Here is an 18,085-nt window from a genome sequence, read left to right on the forward strand (position 1 = left end):
CAGCCTGTTCCGTACACTCAACATCATGTGAAAAAGTTACCCCTCAGATTCCTGTTAAATCTTTTCCCCTTCACCTTGAACCTATGTCTTCTGGTTCTCAATTCCCCTACTCTGGGCAAGAAATTCTGTGCATCTACCCGATCTATTCCTCTGATGATTTTGTACACCTCTACAAGATCACCCCTCAGCCTCTTAAGCTCCAAGGAATAGATACCCAGCCGACTCAACCTCTCCTTACAGCTTACACCCTCAAGTCCTGGCAACATACTCATAGATCTTCTCAGAACCCTTTCAAGCATGACAATATCTTTCCTATAACATGGTGCCCAGAACTGAACACAATATTCTAAATGCGTTCTCACCAACGTCTTATACAATTGCAACATGTAGTCTCAGCTTCTATGCTCTATACTCTGACTGATGGAGGCCAATGTGCCAAAAGCCTTTTTGGCCACCATATCTACCTGCAACTTCACCTTCAAGGAACCATGCACCTGCACTTCTAGATCCCTCTACAATATTCCCCAGAGGCCTACCATTCATTGTGTAGGTCCTGCCCTTGTTAGACATCCCAAAATGCAACCCCTCACACTTCTCTGTATTAAATGGTTAAAAAATGGGGATTACATTATTGCAAAATGGAGGAATACTTGTATTCAAGCATATCTTCCAGCCTGTATAAAAGATATGGATATTAGAAGTTTTTGTCACATTCTATATTTTCAGACAAGTTAAGAAATCATGTTTGATGAAGCTACACAGTGATGTTCTACTCTAACCTTTATGGAATATTCCAACAACATGGGTGACTTTTCTTATAATTTTACATGGGCAACAAAATTACTGTCTTTGCTAAAATGTTAAATTGAAACATATAAAATCACTACCAAAAACTGGGAAGTTGGCGTGAAAAATACCTTCTACAGATTTTCCAAGGCCTGATATATGGGGCTTAAAGTATTTGTAACTGCAGTAGGGCAGGTATTTCACAAGGTACTTAGTCGTAGAGTGATACAGTGTGGAAACAGGCTCTTCGGCTAGTACCTTTCCTGTTCATAGCAGGCTGGACGTATGTGGTCAGAAATTCTGCAGTATCCAGTTTTAAAGGTATAACTACTGAAGAGAAGAATTTGATCTATCAGCCCCAAAATAGAGTTGCCCTATTGAAATAAGGATGAGAAAGAAATTTATCAGAAACTGCGACATGTTTCTAGTGTAGGTGGTAACATGCTGGTGTAGATATAGGATTGTTCAAGAAGGAACTGCAGATGCTGGAAAATCGAAGGTAGCCAAAAATGCTGGAGAAACTCAGCGGGTGCGGCAGCATCAATGGAGCGAAGGAAATAGGCAACGTTTCGGGCCGAAACCCTGATCAGCCTGAAGAAGGGTTTTGGCCCGAAATGTTGCCTATTTCCTTCGCTCCATAGATGCTGCCGCACCTGCTGAGTTTCTCCAGCATTTTGTCTAGCTTAGATATAGGATTGGCTGGTTAACAGATGGGTTGGTAAGATGTGACTGAATGTGGGCTGCAGGGAATGTTGCCTTATTTTCTAATTTAAGTAAATGACACAGATCGGTATACTGAAGGTATGGTTGGTAAACTTGCTGATAACATAAAGACTGAAACTGTAGACTTTCCTTTCCTTTTTTGCCGCTCTGTTAAAGGCAGTAGTAATACAATAGAAAACCCTGACATGGGTTGTATATCCGGCAGCTTATTCATTATCTGTTCATGCGCCTGCTGATGTTGAAGGTTCTGGCAAGAGTCTTTGATCATTACTTGAAAATTACTTTTGGCTTGGTCGTGATGTTTTGTACAACTTATTCTGTAATCATCTTGGGACTTTATAGATGTAAAAGCCATAAAAGTTTGTGCATAAGTGAAATTTGTTACAGGCTCATCGTCGAATAAAAATGGTGGCAGCATTCAGTTAATCACCCTTTAAATACGTTTTGAAAAACGTCTGTATTTTTTTCATAACTTGCATTTGTGCCTACTTACTATCATAGCAACCAATAAAGAAAAGTGTTTGTTTCTTTACCATAATTGTTTGTAATGTTGAAAAGCACTACTACTTGCTCTTAATGGGTTTTGGATGGGATTAGAACAAGTTGCAGAGTTATTTCTGAAAAGTTCTGTTAATGTTATTCATCTTTTGATGTGAAAATCAAAGCCACTGTCTTCTTCCCACACATTATTGCACGCACTGCTGTTATTATCGATCTCTCTGAACATCAATGCAGGCAAAATTAGACTTCTGCTACTTTGCCTTATGCTCAGTTTATGTTTATGTACCAATGTACCTGCACATTTCTTCCTTAATTTTTGTTTTGATACTGATTAACCATTTATCTGGTCTTTATCACCCGTAGGCTTGGCCTTTCCAGTGTTTGCCGTGCACGGTGTTTATTTGTATTTTAATTAATTGACTGTTAAACAGACCTGCATAAATTTCCTAACCATTAATTGCAGCTTGCAAATAATTATTCCAGCTTTCCCTGCAACACAAGTTGAAAATTCTCATTGTGCAGGAAGGAACTGCAGATGCTCGTTTAAACCTTAAAATAGACACAAAATTCTGGAGTAATTCAACGGGACAGGTAGCATCTCTGGAGAGAAGGAATGGGCGACGTTTCGGGTCTGAAGAAGGGTCTCAACCCAAAACTTCACCCATTCCTTCTCTCTGGAGATGCTGCCTGTCCCGCTGAGTTACTCCAGAATTTTGTGTCTATCTTAAAATTTTCATTTGTGTATTTAAGTTTATTGATGACCTCAGCATGTACACTCCATACCCTCATCACCCACTACACCCTGTCATCACCTACTATTCCTGTCTCGCACAGCCCCCCTCTCTACCCCCAACACCACCACCTTCACATATACTCCACCATTCTGATAAGATTTCCGATCCCCAACATATTCAGTCCATTTCCTTCCATAGATGCTGTCGGACGTTGAGTTCCTCCTGTAGTTTCTTTTTGCTCAAGATAGCAGCATCTGCAGTCTCTTAAGTCTCTATCTTTAAACATAATATGTGTAATTACATCATTAATGTATGGATTTGCAACACATTCTAACCAAGGAATGATTTCTGCTACTTTTGGAATTATATCTCAACTAAATATCCTAACTACTTTACAGTCATTTCTTCACGGATAAATATCTCCGGCTTATTTTATTTGCTTTTAGATATTCTTAATTCACCATTCAATTTGCCAAGATTGGTCACAATGGTAGACATTTTTTCCTTAGAATATTGTAACATTTTTGGTCATTTATCATTTAGTGTTAGCTTAGCCGATATTGTTCTGCATGATCTATTGTGACAATCATCACAACTGTTTCTAAAATCTACCATTATGATCAGTTTGAAATATCTCAGTCTGTCTGTCCTTCACATTGATGTAAAAGCACCATTAGAGATGGTACTACTGGACATTTGCCAAAGTTATTTTTAGTAGCTTGACCATAGATCTTCCCTTCCAGTCTTATCCTCTCCCCCAGGGTATTTAGCTAGCTTTAGTCCTTCAACTGTGAGATTGTAAGAATTTCATTGTTTCAGTTTGTATCCGGTGCATATGACAAATAAACACTCTTGACTTGAATCTTGACTAATTTCAGTTTATAATAGGACAAAAAAACTGTTCAATTTTTCACTGTCTTCTAAAGCTAGCTCGTGAATATAACATGACCTGGCATCTTATTTGTGTCCTTTGCTGTCTCCTTAATCCCTCCCTCAGCATTCTTGAAAAATGATTTTGCTCAATGTTCTTCTCTGCTGCTGTCATACACCCATCAGAGCATTCATAGATAGTATCTGTTGACACATCAGAATTCATTTAAAGATGTGCATCCCTGCCTATTTGAGAGTCAATACTAAAGTCAGTTCAGTTTTTAGGAGGGTGCTGTATGCCAAGGATGCCAAACTGACCAACAACATCAAGGCCTACGATATTAACAGTCCACCACCAATTAATATTGTGAATATATTTCTGGACGTTAATCACAGCTTAATGAATTGTGCTGCATAAACATCAACATTATCCCACTTCATTCTAAAATGCACATGAGCTTTGCTGCTGTTGTTATGTCCAAACTGAACTAAAGAATGGAGACCAACGGCAAGCTGATGAAGAACAGCAAACTGTGAATCCACAAATCCATTGTCCTTACCACACTCCTCTACCATAGTGCGGCCTGGATAATGTATGCAATGCATGAAAACAAACTTGTTTCTACATTTACTTCCCTGGACGCATCTTGACATCACTTGGTAGACAGGGACTCAAGACAGGGACTCCCAAGTTAGAGATACCATGCCGTATCTCAGTATTCTTTCATTACTAATTGAATACCATTTCTGTGGATTGGCTGCAATCATCAGGTGGCCTCCTTCCCAATACAAAGGTTTTTCTGTGACCCGAAACGTCACCTATCCATGTTCTCCAGAGATGCTGCCCGACATGCAGAGTTACTCTTTGTGTCCTTTTCTGGATCTCTTGCTTGTCAGAAAGTAGGGATGCTGGTGTGCCTTCTTCGTGATTACATCTATGTGCTGGCCTCAGGACTGGTAATGCGTAGGTCATTCTGCGATGTTAACGCTTAACAATTTGAAGCTTCTTAAGGGCCTGTCCCACACGTGTCCATGGCATGCTAATTACACGACCTCGTGGTCACGTTGAGGCGCGACGGTCCCGCGTGATTTCATTCGTACGCACAGCCGTCTGGAGCACGTGACGTCATTGGAAGATGGACACAAAACTGGAGTAATTCAGTGGGACCGGCAGCATCTCTGGAGAGAAGCAATGGATGATGTTTCGTGTTGAGACTCTTCTTCAGTCTGAAAAGAAGGGTCTTGACCCGAAACATCACCCATTGCTTCTCTCCAGAGATGCTGCCGGTCCTGCTGAGTTACTCCAGCATTTTATGTCCATCTTCAATTTTCTTGGCCCCACTCTGGGAGTAGAAGTGGGGGCGGATCCGGACCACAACGGCCGTGAGCCCCAGGCCGAACTCGACAATCGTTTGCCTGCTTCTGCTGCTGTTGGAGATGTGACGTTGCATCGCGCCAGGGTCTTGGGCCTGTCCCACTTTGGCCGTCAGTTCTGCGACAGGCCGTTGGCGCGCAAAGATTTTGTTCACTCCAAAAATTTTGGAGCCCCGCTCGATGTTGCGCACACCCCTCCGCGCTTCTCAGTGGGACCGACCCGTGCAGCCATACGATGCCCGTGCGCCTCAACACGACCACGAGGTCGCGTAATTTGCGTGCAAAGGACACGTAAGTGGGACAGGCCCTTTACTCTTTCCACTGGCAACCCAGTTATGCAAACCGGCACATTGTCTCCTGATTTCCTTTTCTGAAGTCAACAATTAGTTTCTTGCTTTTGTTGACATTGGACGAGAGGTGACTATTGCTCCACCACTCAACCAGGTGTTCTTTCTGTCTTCTGTCTCCTGTAGACTGACTCATTACTACATGTTATTTGGCAACAGTAGTAGCAAAGATTATAGAGGAGCGCTCCTCTATAATCTTTGGTAGTAGTGTCATTGGCAAATTTATAGATAGCAGTGGAGTAGTGCTTAGCCACACAGTTGTGGGTGTAAAACGAGTAAACCTGGGGGCTTCGCGTGCAGCCTTGAGGTGCATCTGTGTTGATGGCCATTGAGGAGGATGTTGTTACCAATCAGCACTGATGGAGGTGGCCTGATGAGGAAGTCTAGTTGCAAAAGGATGTGGAGGTAGTTGCAAAGGGAGGTTGAGAGGTCCTGGAGCTTGGTGATAAGTTTAAAGGGAATTAATGTGTTGAGCATCAAGCAGTAGTGATGAACACTCCTGTTATCCAAAGATTGACTTAAAGCCTTGTCCCACGGTACGAGTTCATTCCAAGAGTTCTCCCGAGTTTGCCCTGATTCGAACTCGGAGATTTACGGTAATGGCCACTCATCGGTACTCGGGGCTCTCGTGGACATTTTTCATCATGTTGAAAAATCTTCACTAGTCTACCTGTGCTTACCTGCTGTTAGCGAGTCTTCCCGAGTACCTGCCATTAGCGCTAAGAGACGTCCCCGAGCTCCGACGAACCCGCTAAGTTCATTCTCCGTGCTTACCACGAGTCTGATTCTTTTTTTAAACTCGGGAGAGCTCTTGGAATGAACTCTTACCATGGGACAGGGCTTGGAAAAATGCTGTAGTAACTCAGCGGGGACAGGCAGCATCTCTGAAGAAGGGCCTCGACCCGAAATGTCATCCATTCCTTCTGTCCAGAGATGCTGCCTGTCCTGCTGAGTTACTCCAGCTTTTTGTGTCTATCTTTGGTGTAAACCAGCATCTGCAGTTCCTTCTTACACACTCCTCTTATCTAGAAGGTTCAAGGAAGAGTAGAGAGAAAATGAGCAAGCATTTGCTGTTTAAGAAGGAACTGCAGATGCTGGAAAATCGAAGGTAAACAAAAATGCTGGAGAAACTCAGCGGGTGAGACAGCATCTATGGAGCAAAGGAAATAGGCGATGTTTCTGGTGGAGGCCCTTCTTCAGAGCATTTGCATTCAGTGCTTCAACAGCATTTGCCGTTGATCTTTTCTGAGATTAGGTAAATCGAAGGAATCAATTTGTGAAATATTCCCCTTGGTAGCTGTCTAGTCATCTTTCCAGGTTTTCTTTTTGAGAGGATTTCTGGTATTTTTTGTTTAATTGAACCTGAACTTTTATCAGGCACTTTGAACAACAAGACAATTTATTTGATTATATGCAACAAAACATAATTTACACAATATATGCTTGAGATACTTCAATCAATTTTACAATTAATTGCAAACTTTCCCATTTGTTGTTGTGGGAGAGCTGAATTTGCATATTACAAAGAAACCATTCTGAAAAACCACCTGGGGTTGGTTATTGAATATTGCAATGCTGCCTGAACTTCAAAAACTCTTATGATGTAAAAACAAAATTGTTTATCTCATAAGATAAAATTAGATTTTGTCGAAGGCAAATCAAGTGCGAATGATAAAATGGTATGCAGTGCTTCAAATTACGCTGAGTTATGGTTCGAGGGAGGATCTGTGCTTAGCAGTGTATCTGTTTCCTTTTGTATTTAATTGCATTTTCTTCATTGCTTTTTGTATTGCTAAACATTTTTTGGTATTTGTGGTGAAGAACGATGTTATATCGCTGATCACGTTCAAAGGTTTCTAGTCTCTTTTACTTCCAGAATTGTAATTGATTTTGTTTGTACTTTGTACCCTTGGTTTTGCTTTTATCTAATTTGCTTGATCTTTGTTTCAAGATTTATAAATATTTTCATCGTTGCTTGACATGTGCAAATTATGTCTGAATGCCATATAATTATGATGAGCCTACACATTGATATCTTTAGTTGTTGCTATTGAAGATCCTGGTTGTTCAGTTACTGCTATTTGTGATTATCTGTCATCTCGGCATGTTTCCAGTCTCACTTTCAAATGTGCCACCTCAGATTTTTTTTCTCTCTCGCTCGTGCTGCAGAGATTTCTTCACTATTGCGAGGCTTTCATTTGGATTATTCATGCTAAATTTTCCTTTGGAAATTCATCATTTTTTGTGAGCATTTCAAGTATTTTTTGCTTAAAATAAACGTTGTAGTCCAGGGAATTTAGTGTTTGCAGTTGCTTTGGGTATGTGTTCTCTGCCTCATTTTCATTGGTGTTGGTAGTTGCTATGGAAATGCAAGTAGAGGAAGTCAAGAGGCACTAGATAACATTACAAACTGGATATGATGGATAACGCAATTAAATGTATGTGTGACAGAACGGTTCAGGTTATACATATGAAGCTTTTTTTTAAATGTTACACGTGAGTATGTATTTTAAATGATTATAGTGTAATGCTTTTCAAATTATACTTGATGTAGATTTTTTAGAGTATGATGAATCAAGAGGGGGAAAAAAATCCTTGCTGTATTTGATTACTTTTCCATTAATTTGAGGATTATTTTGCCACGGAATGTGTTTTTCATGTAATTGATGGAGAGTTCTCCAGAGATCATAACTGGTAATTTTACTGGAATGATAGTTTTGTTTTATTTGAGGTTTTCTTTTCCCTTCTATTTTGTGTAGTACTGTTATTTAATAAGAAAACATATTGTTTTGGGGACCAATGTATTTTACGAGTTGCGATTAAGCATTAATCCTATAATTATATAAAACTATATCCGTTGTCTGCATTAAAGGCAGAAGAAAGGCACATTGGGCAGTGCCCCTCTGTCCTTGCATCCTGTTCCATATTTAAGGCTCCTTAATTACAAAGTAAAATTAATATTCCATTCCCTGGATTGAATTATTTATTCTGTTGATAGAAAAGAGTAGTAAAAAACATTTTTATTTTATTTTTTTTAGTTCCAAACTGATATTTGCAGTCACAATTCTTGGATAATCATGAGATGCCTTTTCTGTATTAGCAAAAAGCACTTTCATAAACAATATTAGTTTTGCTGATTTTTATCACTTTAGTAGCATTGTTATTTCTTACCAAAAAGTTACTACACCTGTCGGTGGTAAATTTTGATAATTTTATTATTTTCCCATAGCCTTGTGATGATAGTAAATTTTATGAATACAAAATAGTGAGAATGATTTTATCAGAAGGATTGGAAGATATGAGCTAAATTTGAATCTCAAACAATTTGAAATCTTAAGACCAAATTGGAATTAATATATTTTGTGAAAGTGGAAAATTCTGCACTTAAAAAGGTACAAACTAGGCGTTTTCAGGATTTCATGTAATCCTGGGATCAAATTAAATGTTGTCCAAAAATTAAGTGATTTATACAAACGTCTGGCTATGCCCCTAATATTCTGGGTATTTTGTTTAGATAGAAATTCAATCCACCCACTAAATTTGGGATATAAATCCCAAATAATTGGGATCTCAGTGTTCATGACCCATTCTTATTTGGTCATTATTGGCCTTAACCTTTACCATATTTGGAGAATTGAATCTTTCCATGAAGCTGGAAAATATATTTTTAAATTTTGCAACTTGGAAATTACTAAATATTTAAATGAAAACATATCCAAATATTTATTTCTGGGAGATCAGCTGAGAGTTTTAAAAACTGCAAATAACATCAGAATAGAATAAGGCTTCTGAATTTTGATCAGTGGATTTTCAAAGATGTGTAACATTTACGTGAAATCTTGAAAATTCCCAGCTTGTACCTTTTTATGTGCGGAATTTCCCAATGTCACAAATGGCATTAATTCCGGTTTGGTCTTAAATTAAAGAGTTCACATTGATAATTTGGAGAATTAGAGATAAACTACCAACTGGGTTTAAGTATCCATCTTGACATTAACCTGATATTGAGTCTGAAGAAAGGTCCAGCATTATTCCAGCATTTTGTGTCTATCTTTTATTCCAGCATTTTGTGTCTATCTTTGATATAACCCATACCTGAACTTGAGTTCCATTTTCTGCTCACAAGGATTATACAGATTGAGATTTAAACATTCTAATTTTCATCTCAGAGCTATGAATGCAACCTTTAAATGAAAGATAGACACAAAAAGCTGGAGTAACTTTACACACTTTAAATTAAAGGATCATTTGACTGTTGCATCAGCAGAAGCCTTAACATATTCTACTTCTTAAGTATCTTTTGGTATGGATGCCAAGTGCATGAAAATGCCCTGTCAATTTAGGTCCCACCTGTGAAGCTGCTTACATTTTCCTCAGTCAATAATTACTCTTGCAACATTGAGGAGGCCATTTGACTCAACAAAGGTTATGCTGGCAATCCCATTCCCCCTCGACTTTTTCCTTTTTGCCTAATCTCCCCAGAATCCCATTTCTTAATTAAAATTTATTTATAGAGAATGATGTTTATTTAATTATAGACAAACTATAGGACAGATTGAATGATCGCCACCATCAAGGTTATCCATTATTAATTTGGCCTTGTCCTGACTTATTTACAAAATTGACAGGTAAAAGTGAACACTATTATCAATCCCACATGGGTAATTGAAACTGCCAAATCTTATGCGTACACATTTAAAGATGGTATTGTTTTGATTTAAAACAACATTCTATGTTTTTCCCTTTAATATCATTTTTAAGATAAGATTGGTATGCAGTGGTGAATATAATTTTGCTGCAGTTAAGAATATTCTCCAAACTGTAAACCTTCAGTCAAGGAACCTGTTCTTAGACTGCTTACAATTATATTAGGAATATGACACAATCTGTGTTTTAATTGCATTGTTAACTAATAATAGAATAATATTTCTAATAGCCAAATGGAAAAATAAACGGATCTAATTTAATTATGTATTTGCAGTCAAATAATAACCAGTTCTTTTCACATCTTCACTTTCACAAGGAAATTATAATGCATGGAAGATCAAATGCACATATTTGAAAGTAATATTAAGATGTAGACATTTGCTGTGTTGCAGTATAGTTTATTTGGAAAGAGAACAATTTGAGTTGATCTAATCTTTTCCAAATGGTGAGTGATTTCGATGGACTGTTCTAGTCAAGTTGTTCGATGCAAATTAGAGTTTCAAAGTCTGGGATACAGTTTAAAAATTATGTTAAGAAGGAAGCTGAGAGGAAGAGGGTCCCCCTGGATTGAACCACAGGCTGTTATCTATTGGCAGTATGGTTGAAGGCATTTGCCTTCATTGGCTGCCTCATCAACACTGCATAATTCTTGATTCATCATCAGGTCCACCTCTGCCATGTCTGACCGGAATGAGGAGAGGAGCTACACAGTTGTGTAACCCCGTTACATTTGATGGTTTGCTGGTCCCTGGCCACAAGGAGTTGTCGCTTGGGCTGTGCACAAACCACTCAAGCAAGGCCATCCCTCTGTAGACTTTGCAAAAGCTCAGTATTTGCCCCTCACGGGTTGTGTGATTAACCTAATTAAAAGGCGGTGTGAGATTTTTTTTAAATTTCTGTGTTTAAACTCAAGGTTTTCTCGCTCTTAAACAGCAAATATGTTAAAATTCATCAGGTGTGGGAGCACATCCTGACGCATGTGGCTAAAGGACCTTGAAAGAACACTACCCAAAAAAACCCATTTATGTAGTACAATGAAATGTAACTTCGAGGAAACACAGCATTAGATAAAGGCACACTTGCTTCATGCGCTCACTATGTTATTTCATGTCCTTGTCCGAGTCAGCTTCCAGCATTCCCTAATATCATTCATTATCCAACACTTTACATAATACCCACTCTTTTGCCTGAGTGACGTCTGTTTAGTGTGGATCCCATAATTGCAATATACTGCAGCATTTTATTCATAGATCACTTGATTCATCGTTAATATTACTACTTTATTTAGTATTCTGTATCCTTTCATATAAACTCAGTAATTAGGTTTTTGCAGCCATTTTTAACTGAGGACCTTTTTGGCAAATAGTCCTTGACATTACATTGCAGAGATTTTCTGCATAGTACCCAAAAAGTATTTACATTTTTTGCCAAATATATTGCCATGTGTCACTGACATTATTCAAGGGCATCACATTTATCATGCTATGTTGTTGCCTTTCTCACTGATACTTCCTTCTGATAATTTTGAATGTTGCTGCCTTTTAAAGATAAGATCCAGTTAATTGATATGTTTATTAAGTTGAGGTGGCTTCCTACTGAGCAGTATTTGATTCTCTTTGACTGACTCAATAGGATGATTTCAGGTTCCAGCAACACTAATTGTGCAGGTGTAGCCAAGCTTGGCCATCACTGTACATACCCAAGCTTCATGAAATTGATAATAAAAACAAAATCCCTGCAGCATCCAATGCGACAGGCAGCATCTCTAGAAAGTGAATTAATTTGGATGACGGGTCATCAACATGAAACATTAACCATTTGCTTTTCTTTTAAGATGCAGCAGCTCCAGATCAGCTGAATGTTTATTATGTTTTCTGTTTTCACTTTGTTTTTATTATTTAAATATTTGTGATTTACATTTTAAACTATCAAATATTTGATGCATATTTGTTTTTCCAATGTTGTATTGATTTAAAGAAGATTTAAGCACTTGTCTAAATTTGAATCTAAATCTAGACTGAAGTAGAACCAATTATATTGACACTTACTGGTCAATTAATTGCTAAAGATAAAAAGTATCCCTGTTGTATTTTATTTACCATTTTACCAGCACTTAATTATATATTTTTAGCATGATATTTCAAGATAGCCTATATATTAGGAAATGTTATACATTGGGTATCAAACCTGAAACACCAACTCTGTTTCTCTTTTCACAAATGTGGTTTAATCTGAACTTTGCTGGCATTTTCTGTTTTCATTTCAGATTCCTAACTTTTTTGATTTTAAAGCCATGAATTATTGTTTCTGTGGATGTCACATTTTTGTTTGAAAAAAAAGAAAAACAAAGCAGTTGATAATACGCTAATAAAAAAAACTAAGATATATCAGCTAATAGCTACACAGTATCTATTGGTAGTAAAGTATCACAATGTATTTGAGGTGTGGTAGATCCATATTAAAAGCCTTACAGCAAGCAGCAGCAGAGAAAGCATCGGAATCATTTAGTATGACCAGTAGGTCTAGTTGACTGAGGAAACACTTGGTTATCTGCACTCGAGCTAGGAATTATATGTTGTCTCACTACATGCAGTCATGCTATTCCCCGTCAAGATGAAGATATTTACTCACATAATGCTGACGACGTTGCTGTAAATGACTAGATTACTTTAATCCAAAAAACTAGTACACAGTTATATTCAATATGTAACAATCATTACAATTTTCTGAAAAACTGTACTTTCATGATATGAATTTGCCATATTTTTGGAATTATAATTAACTTGTGCCCTTAAATGTTTTTATTTTAGAAACATAGAAACATAGAAAATAGGTGCAGGAGGAGGCCATTCGGCCCTTCGAGCCCGCACCGCCATTCATTATGATCATGGCTGATCGTCTCCAATCAATAATCCGTGCCTGCCTTCTACCCATATCCCTTGATTCTGCCAGCCCCTAGAGCTCTATCTAACTCTCTCTTAAATCCATACAGTGATTTGGCCTCCACTGCCCTCTGTGACAGGGAATTCTACAATTTCACAACTCTCTGGGTAAAAATGTTTTTTCTCACCTCAGTCCTAAATGGCCTCCCCTTTATTCTAAGACTGTGGGCCCTGGTTCTGGACTCACCCAACATTGGGAACATTTTTCTTGCATCTAGCCTGTCCAGTCCTTTTATAATTGTATATGTTTCTATAAGATCCCCCTCATCCTTCTAAACTCCAGTGAATGCAAGCCTAGTCTTTTCAATCTTTCCTCATATGCCAGTCCCGCCATCCCAGGGATCAATCTCGTGAACCTACGCTGCACTGCCTCAATCACAAGGATGTCCTTCCTCAAATTAGGAGACCAAAACTGTACACAATACTTCAGATGTGGTCTTACCAGAGCCCTATACAACTGCAGAAGAACCTCTCTACTCCTATACTGAAACCCTCTTGTTATGAAGGCCAACATTACCCATTAGCTTTCTTCACTGCCTGCTGTACCTGCACGCCAACTTTCAGTGACCGGTGTACAAGGACACCAAGGTCTCGCTGTACCTCTCCCTTACCTAACCTAACCCCATTGAGATAATAATCTGCCCCCTTGTTTTTGCCACCAAAGTGGATAACCTCACATTTATCTATTATACTGCATCTGCCACATATCTGCCCACTCACTCAACCTGTGCAGGTCACTCTGCAACCTCCTAACATCCTCTTCATAGTTCACACTGTCACCCAGCTTTGTGTCATGGCTTTGTGTCATATCACACTGCCACCCAGTTTTATTCATGAGGTTCAAATGTTCTATAATGTACTACTTTTTACGTTTCTGTAACATTTAATTTTGAATAATAGGGAGCTATCATAAGTTTCACCAGTTGTGGTTCTTTATGACAGGGGTTATGCTGGTTTGAAATGCAAAATGATCAGTTATTTTGATATTGGATTGAATTCTTGGGTGAATAGTTTTCTTATGTCTGTAATTGGCAGATATCACAGTAGCATTTGAAATAGGTTGGAAATAGTTTTCTGCCCTGCTCTTAACTGAGAAAAATTATCCTGTGCTGTGACTAATTTTGGACCGGGATTAATTTTGTTTTCAATTCTATACGAAGAAATTGAGATGGAAAGAATCATTTTCTTCTACTTGGAGGCAGGCATCCTGGGCAGAGACCATTTTGTTATTTGTATTAATCAATCCAATCCAGACATTCTGTGTTGCATTCTCCACGGGTACGATTGTTTCCTGTTTCAAATATATTCCCTTTTAAGGATGAAATGATGTTACCCTCATCCTTCTGTAAATTTTGTTCCCAAATCAACCGCTTCATCGTTGCATTCCGAATCAAAGAAAGAACGACTTCGCATTTATATATCATGCTGTACAACTTTATGATTTCACAAAATTCTTTGTAACAACTGAATTTTAAACTAAAATAAAGATGGTTGATGTTGCACCAGCTGTTGGAAATAAAAAGGTCCATAGAGGGTAGAAGGCCAGGATACTTTTGTACTTCAGCCGCCTTGGATTAAAATCTAAGCTTCCATTTGCCTTCCTGTTCCGTAACTTGGTGCTTCAACAGATGTATGCATCTACCTCTTCATCTGGTATCTTTCGTCACTGAAACAGGATTCTGCTTTCCTGTTCCATCAACCAATATGTATATTTTTCCGTCAAGGCCTCCAGTATCTCCTGGTTGCTAACCATTTTAACTTCCCTTCGGATTCCCACACTGACCTTTCTGTCCTGGGCCGCCTCCATTACCAAAGTGAGGCCACATACAAACTGGAGGAATAGCACCTCATTTTCTGCTTGGGTAGCTTACAGCCCAATGGTGTGAACATTGAATTCTCCACTTTTCGATAACCTCTAACTAACATCCCCCCCGACTGTGTTCCAGTCCAACAGTACTGTATGACCATTAACCATGGTTCAGATATTGTGACCAAGTCCTTTGCCATGTTCTGGAGACACAAGACCACAGATGCACCAAACTGCTGAAGGAAATCGGCAGGTCAGGCAGCATCTGTTGAGGTAAATGTATAGACCACATTTTTTTGTCGGGACTCTTCTTCAGATTGATGGAGTACTCGATGTTCCTATTAGCTATCTCCCCTCTATTGATCCCTCTACACCAGTCTGAACAAGGGTCCCAATCCAAAAGCCACTTGTCCATTTTCCTCAATGTAAACTGCCTGACCTGCTCTGTTCTTCCTGCAGTTTTTCCTTTGTCTTGCTTTGGCTTGGTAGTCATATTCCAAAGACTTATCTACTTTGTGTTTATCTATTTTCTTCGGACAACTTTCAGCTTTGCTCATTAGTGACCACCTTCTCATGCAGAAGGTTGCAATGCTGAATTTGCGGTCAGAATTTAGGCTGGCATATCAGTATAGCATTAAAATGTTAAGTATTGCTGACAGAGTTGTCTTTCAGCTTCGAGGTTAAATGTTAGACCCTGGTGGATGCGAGTTATCCTGTGTCATGATTTTGAAACGAGAAGGGATGCTCTCCCTGTGACCTGCATGGCATTTGAACGTATACTCGCATAGATAGATAGATCCTTTATTGTCATTCAGACCTTTCGATATGAACGAAATTATGTTGCCTGCAGTCATACACAGAATCAATAATAAAAAAACATGCAATCTGATTCTCTAATATGTAGAGTTGTTTTTAGCAAAGATACTTGGCTCCATTAGTTAAATACTCGGGCTTGCATCTTTTATGTAAAATAAAAAGTTTATTTTTCTCCCAAATTTGTTAGTTTAGAGATACAGTGTGGAAACAGGCCATTCGGCCCACCGGGTCCACACTGACCAGTGATCCACACACATTAACACTATCCGACACACGCTGGGGTTAGTTTTTACATTTACCAACCCAATTAAACTACATATCTTTGGAAGGTGGGAGGAAACCGACGATCTCTGAGAAAGCCCATGCAGGTCACGGGTAGAATGTTAAAAACTCCGTACAGACAGCACCCGTAGTCAAGGTCAAACCCAGGTCCCGGCACTGCAAGCGCTGTAAGGCAGCAACTCTACCACTGTGCCACCCTGGGTCAGTTTTACTTTCTTAACATAATGAATTTCATTAATTCAGAACTTGGACTTTAAATGTATCTTGAAAGAATGTTTTTACTCTGGTTCTCAGTTGAAAAATTATGATAGGAACTTTGTGTCCATATTCAAGATTGCATTTTCCAACTATGATTTGTTAATTTGTTATAAATCACACTTCCATCATTTCCCATGTTTTACTCATTTTGTGGTCTAGTTTACAGTTTATAGATACAATTTCTATTCATGTATTTTATACTACAGATGGTTATGTTTCTCAATTTCATGCAGTGTAAATCTTTCAAGTAAAAATGTTTTATTTGCAAGATGTTCATAACCAAATATGTTCTAACCCAGTTCCAAATAGTCAAGTAAAAGTCGACCCATAATTTAATATTCATCACTCCCTCTCTTGGAGCTCCATAAAACACAAGTTACATTATGGAATATCTTAAGCCAATGGAATCTGGATATGGGTGTTTCCGTAAATAAGGGTACCAACCTGTGACATGGGTGGCCAAATTAGAAAGTTATTAAATTATAACAAAACACCACAGCATTGCAAATGGGCCCACCTATGATCCGTTTGAGCTAATTTGGTTTCAAGAAATGACCAAATTTTAATACTTTCAAAATTTGCTGGGCTATGGTGAAATATACATATATGAGAAAGAATATAGTAAACTTTCATCGAATTCAATGTTAATTTACTCGAAATCTGTATTTGGCTTGTATGAAGTTATTTAATTGCAAAATTAATGTAACCTTTCTGGTATAAATTAGCCTAAGGAGTTGATGAAATCCTGCTTGAAAAATGTCACATAAAATGGCAAGAAAACTCGGGGACATAACTGATATTTTTCTTTGTTAAACAGATTTATTTATTTCTGCTTTATCTCATTCATTTGGCCATACACCATCTATACTTCTTAAAATACAGGATATGAAACAATAGGAATATTCCATTAAAAAACAGGAAAATAACCTGGAATTTTGGAGACCTTCAGTTTCACTACTGAGTGCTGTATTTATGGAAACACCCCTATGTAAATTCCAATTGAATGCTTTCATACTAATAATGACAGAGGCCATTTAACCAATCAGGTCTATTGGTGCCCCAAACGTGAATTCCATCAGTCCTATTCCATCACACTATTTCACCATAGCCCGGCAACATTTTCCTCTTGTATGCCTTTAGATCTTTTACCATCTGCCTACAACAAAGGATAATTGACAGTAGCCAATTAACCTGCCAGCATGTCCTTGGGATGTGGGAGGAATGTGGAGCACTCAGGGGAAATCCACACGGTCACAGGAAGAACATATATAAACTCCAAGCCGATAGCGCCCAAAGTTGCTTGAGCTGCAAGGATTTGGCTCTACTAGCATATCATTAAGATGTGGGGAGAAAACTTGAGTAACTGACAGAAACCAGAAACCCGAATGGATTGCTTGCAAACTCTACACAGACAGCATTCTGCATTTGGATTGAACACAGAGTCCTGTAGCTGTGAGGCAACAGCTCCAACCTCTGCAACATTAATCCGAATAGACTCTCAACACATTGACATGGTTGGGTTGGTATCTTATATAAAAATAAATTATCTTTGGTGAGAGGTGGCTCCTGATATATGAAAAATGATGTAGGATTTTGTTGGTGGACAATAAAGTTGTGCCGTGGAAGAGAGTTGGCGAACAATCTTGATTTCCAGGTATTTAGTGTGGAAATACAAATCTTTTCATGTTTCTGTAGAAAAGAATAATGTAAACCTGTGAAGGTGCACAGTCACAATTGTCAACTTTGCACTTCAAATTGATGGCGTAGTTGTGATTTTTCTGTGATTGTGAAGTGTGTTAGTGAAGTGAATGTAGTGAAGATTTACAGGTGACCCCTGTGTTATGGCCATTTGGGTAATGGGCAGTTGCCTTCTAAAATTTCTCAAATCATTATCCCACATTTGAGACACAGAATAAAATTAGCTCCCAGAATTGATGT

General features: G+C 38.4%; 1 protein-coding gene across 13 annotated transcripts in view; it reads left to right on the forward strand.

Moving 5' to 3' along the window:
- The window catches only part of LOC129708622 (ankyrin repeat and SAM domain-containing protein 1A-like), a 239,090-nt gene that overhangs the window by 141,462 nt on the left and 79,543 nt on the right, over positions 1-18,085 (forward strand). Inside the window, exon 1 of one of the 13 annotated variants that reach the window (XM_055654487.1) lies at positions 7,026-7,187. The exons of 11 other annotated variants lie outside the window; for them this stretch is intronic. Coding sequence is in view for 1 of the 2 variants with exons in the window: in XM_055654485.1 (XP_055510460.1) it covers positions 7,823-7,831 (9 nt within the window). In the remaining variant the exon portion in view is untranslated. Of the gene's footprint in view, positions 1-7,025; positions 7,188-7,261; positions 7,832-18,085 lie in introns of those variants that run through there. One more of the 13 variants, XM_055654485.1, reaches the window with a different exon arrangement.

Source organism: Leucoraja erinacea, chromosome 24, assembly GCF_028641065.1.
Source record: "Leucoraja erinacea ecotype New England chromosome 24, Leri_hhj_1, whole genome shotgun sequence".
NCBI classification, from domain to species: Eukaryota; Metazoa; Chordata; class Chondrichthyes; order Rajiformes; family Rajidae; genus Leucoraja; species Leucoraja erinaceus.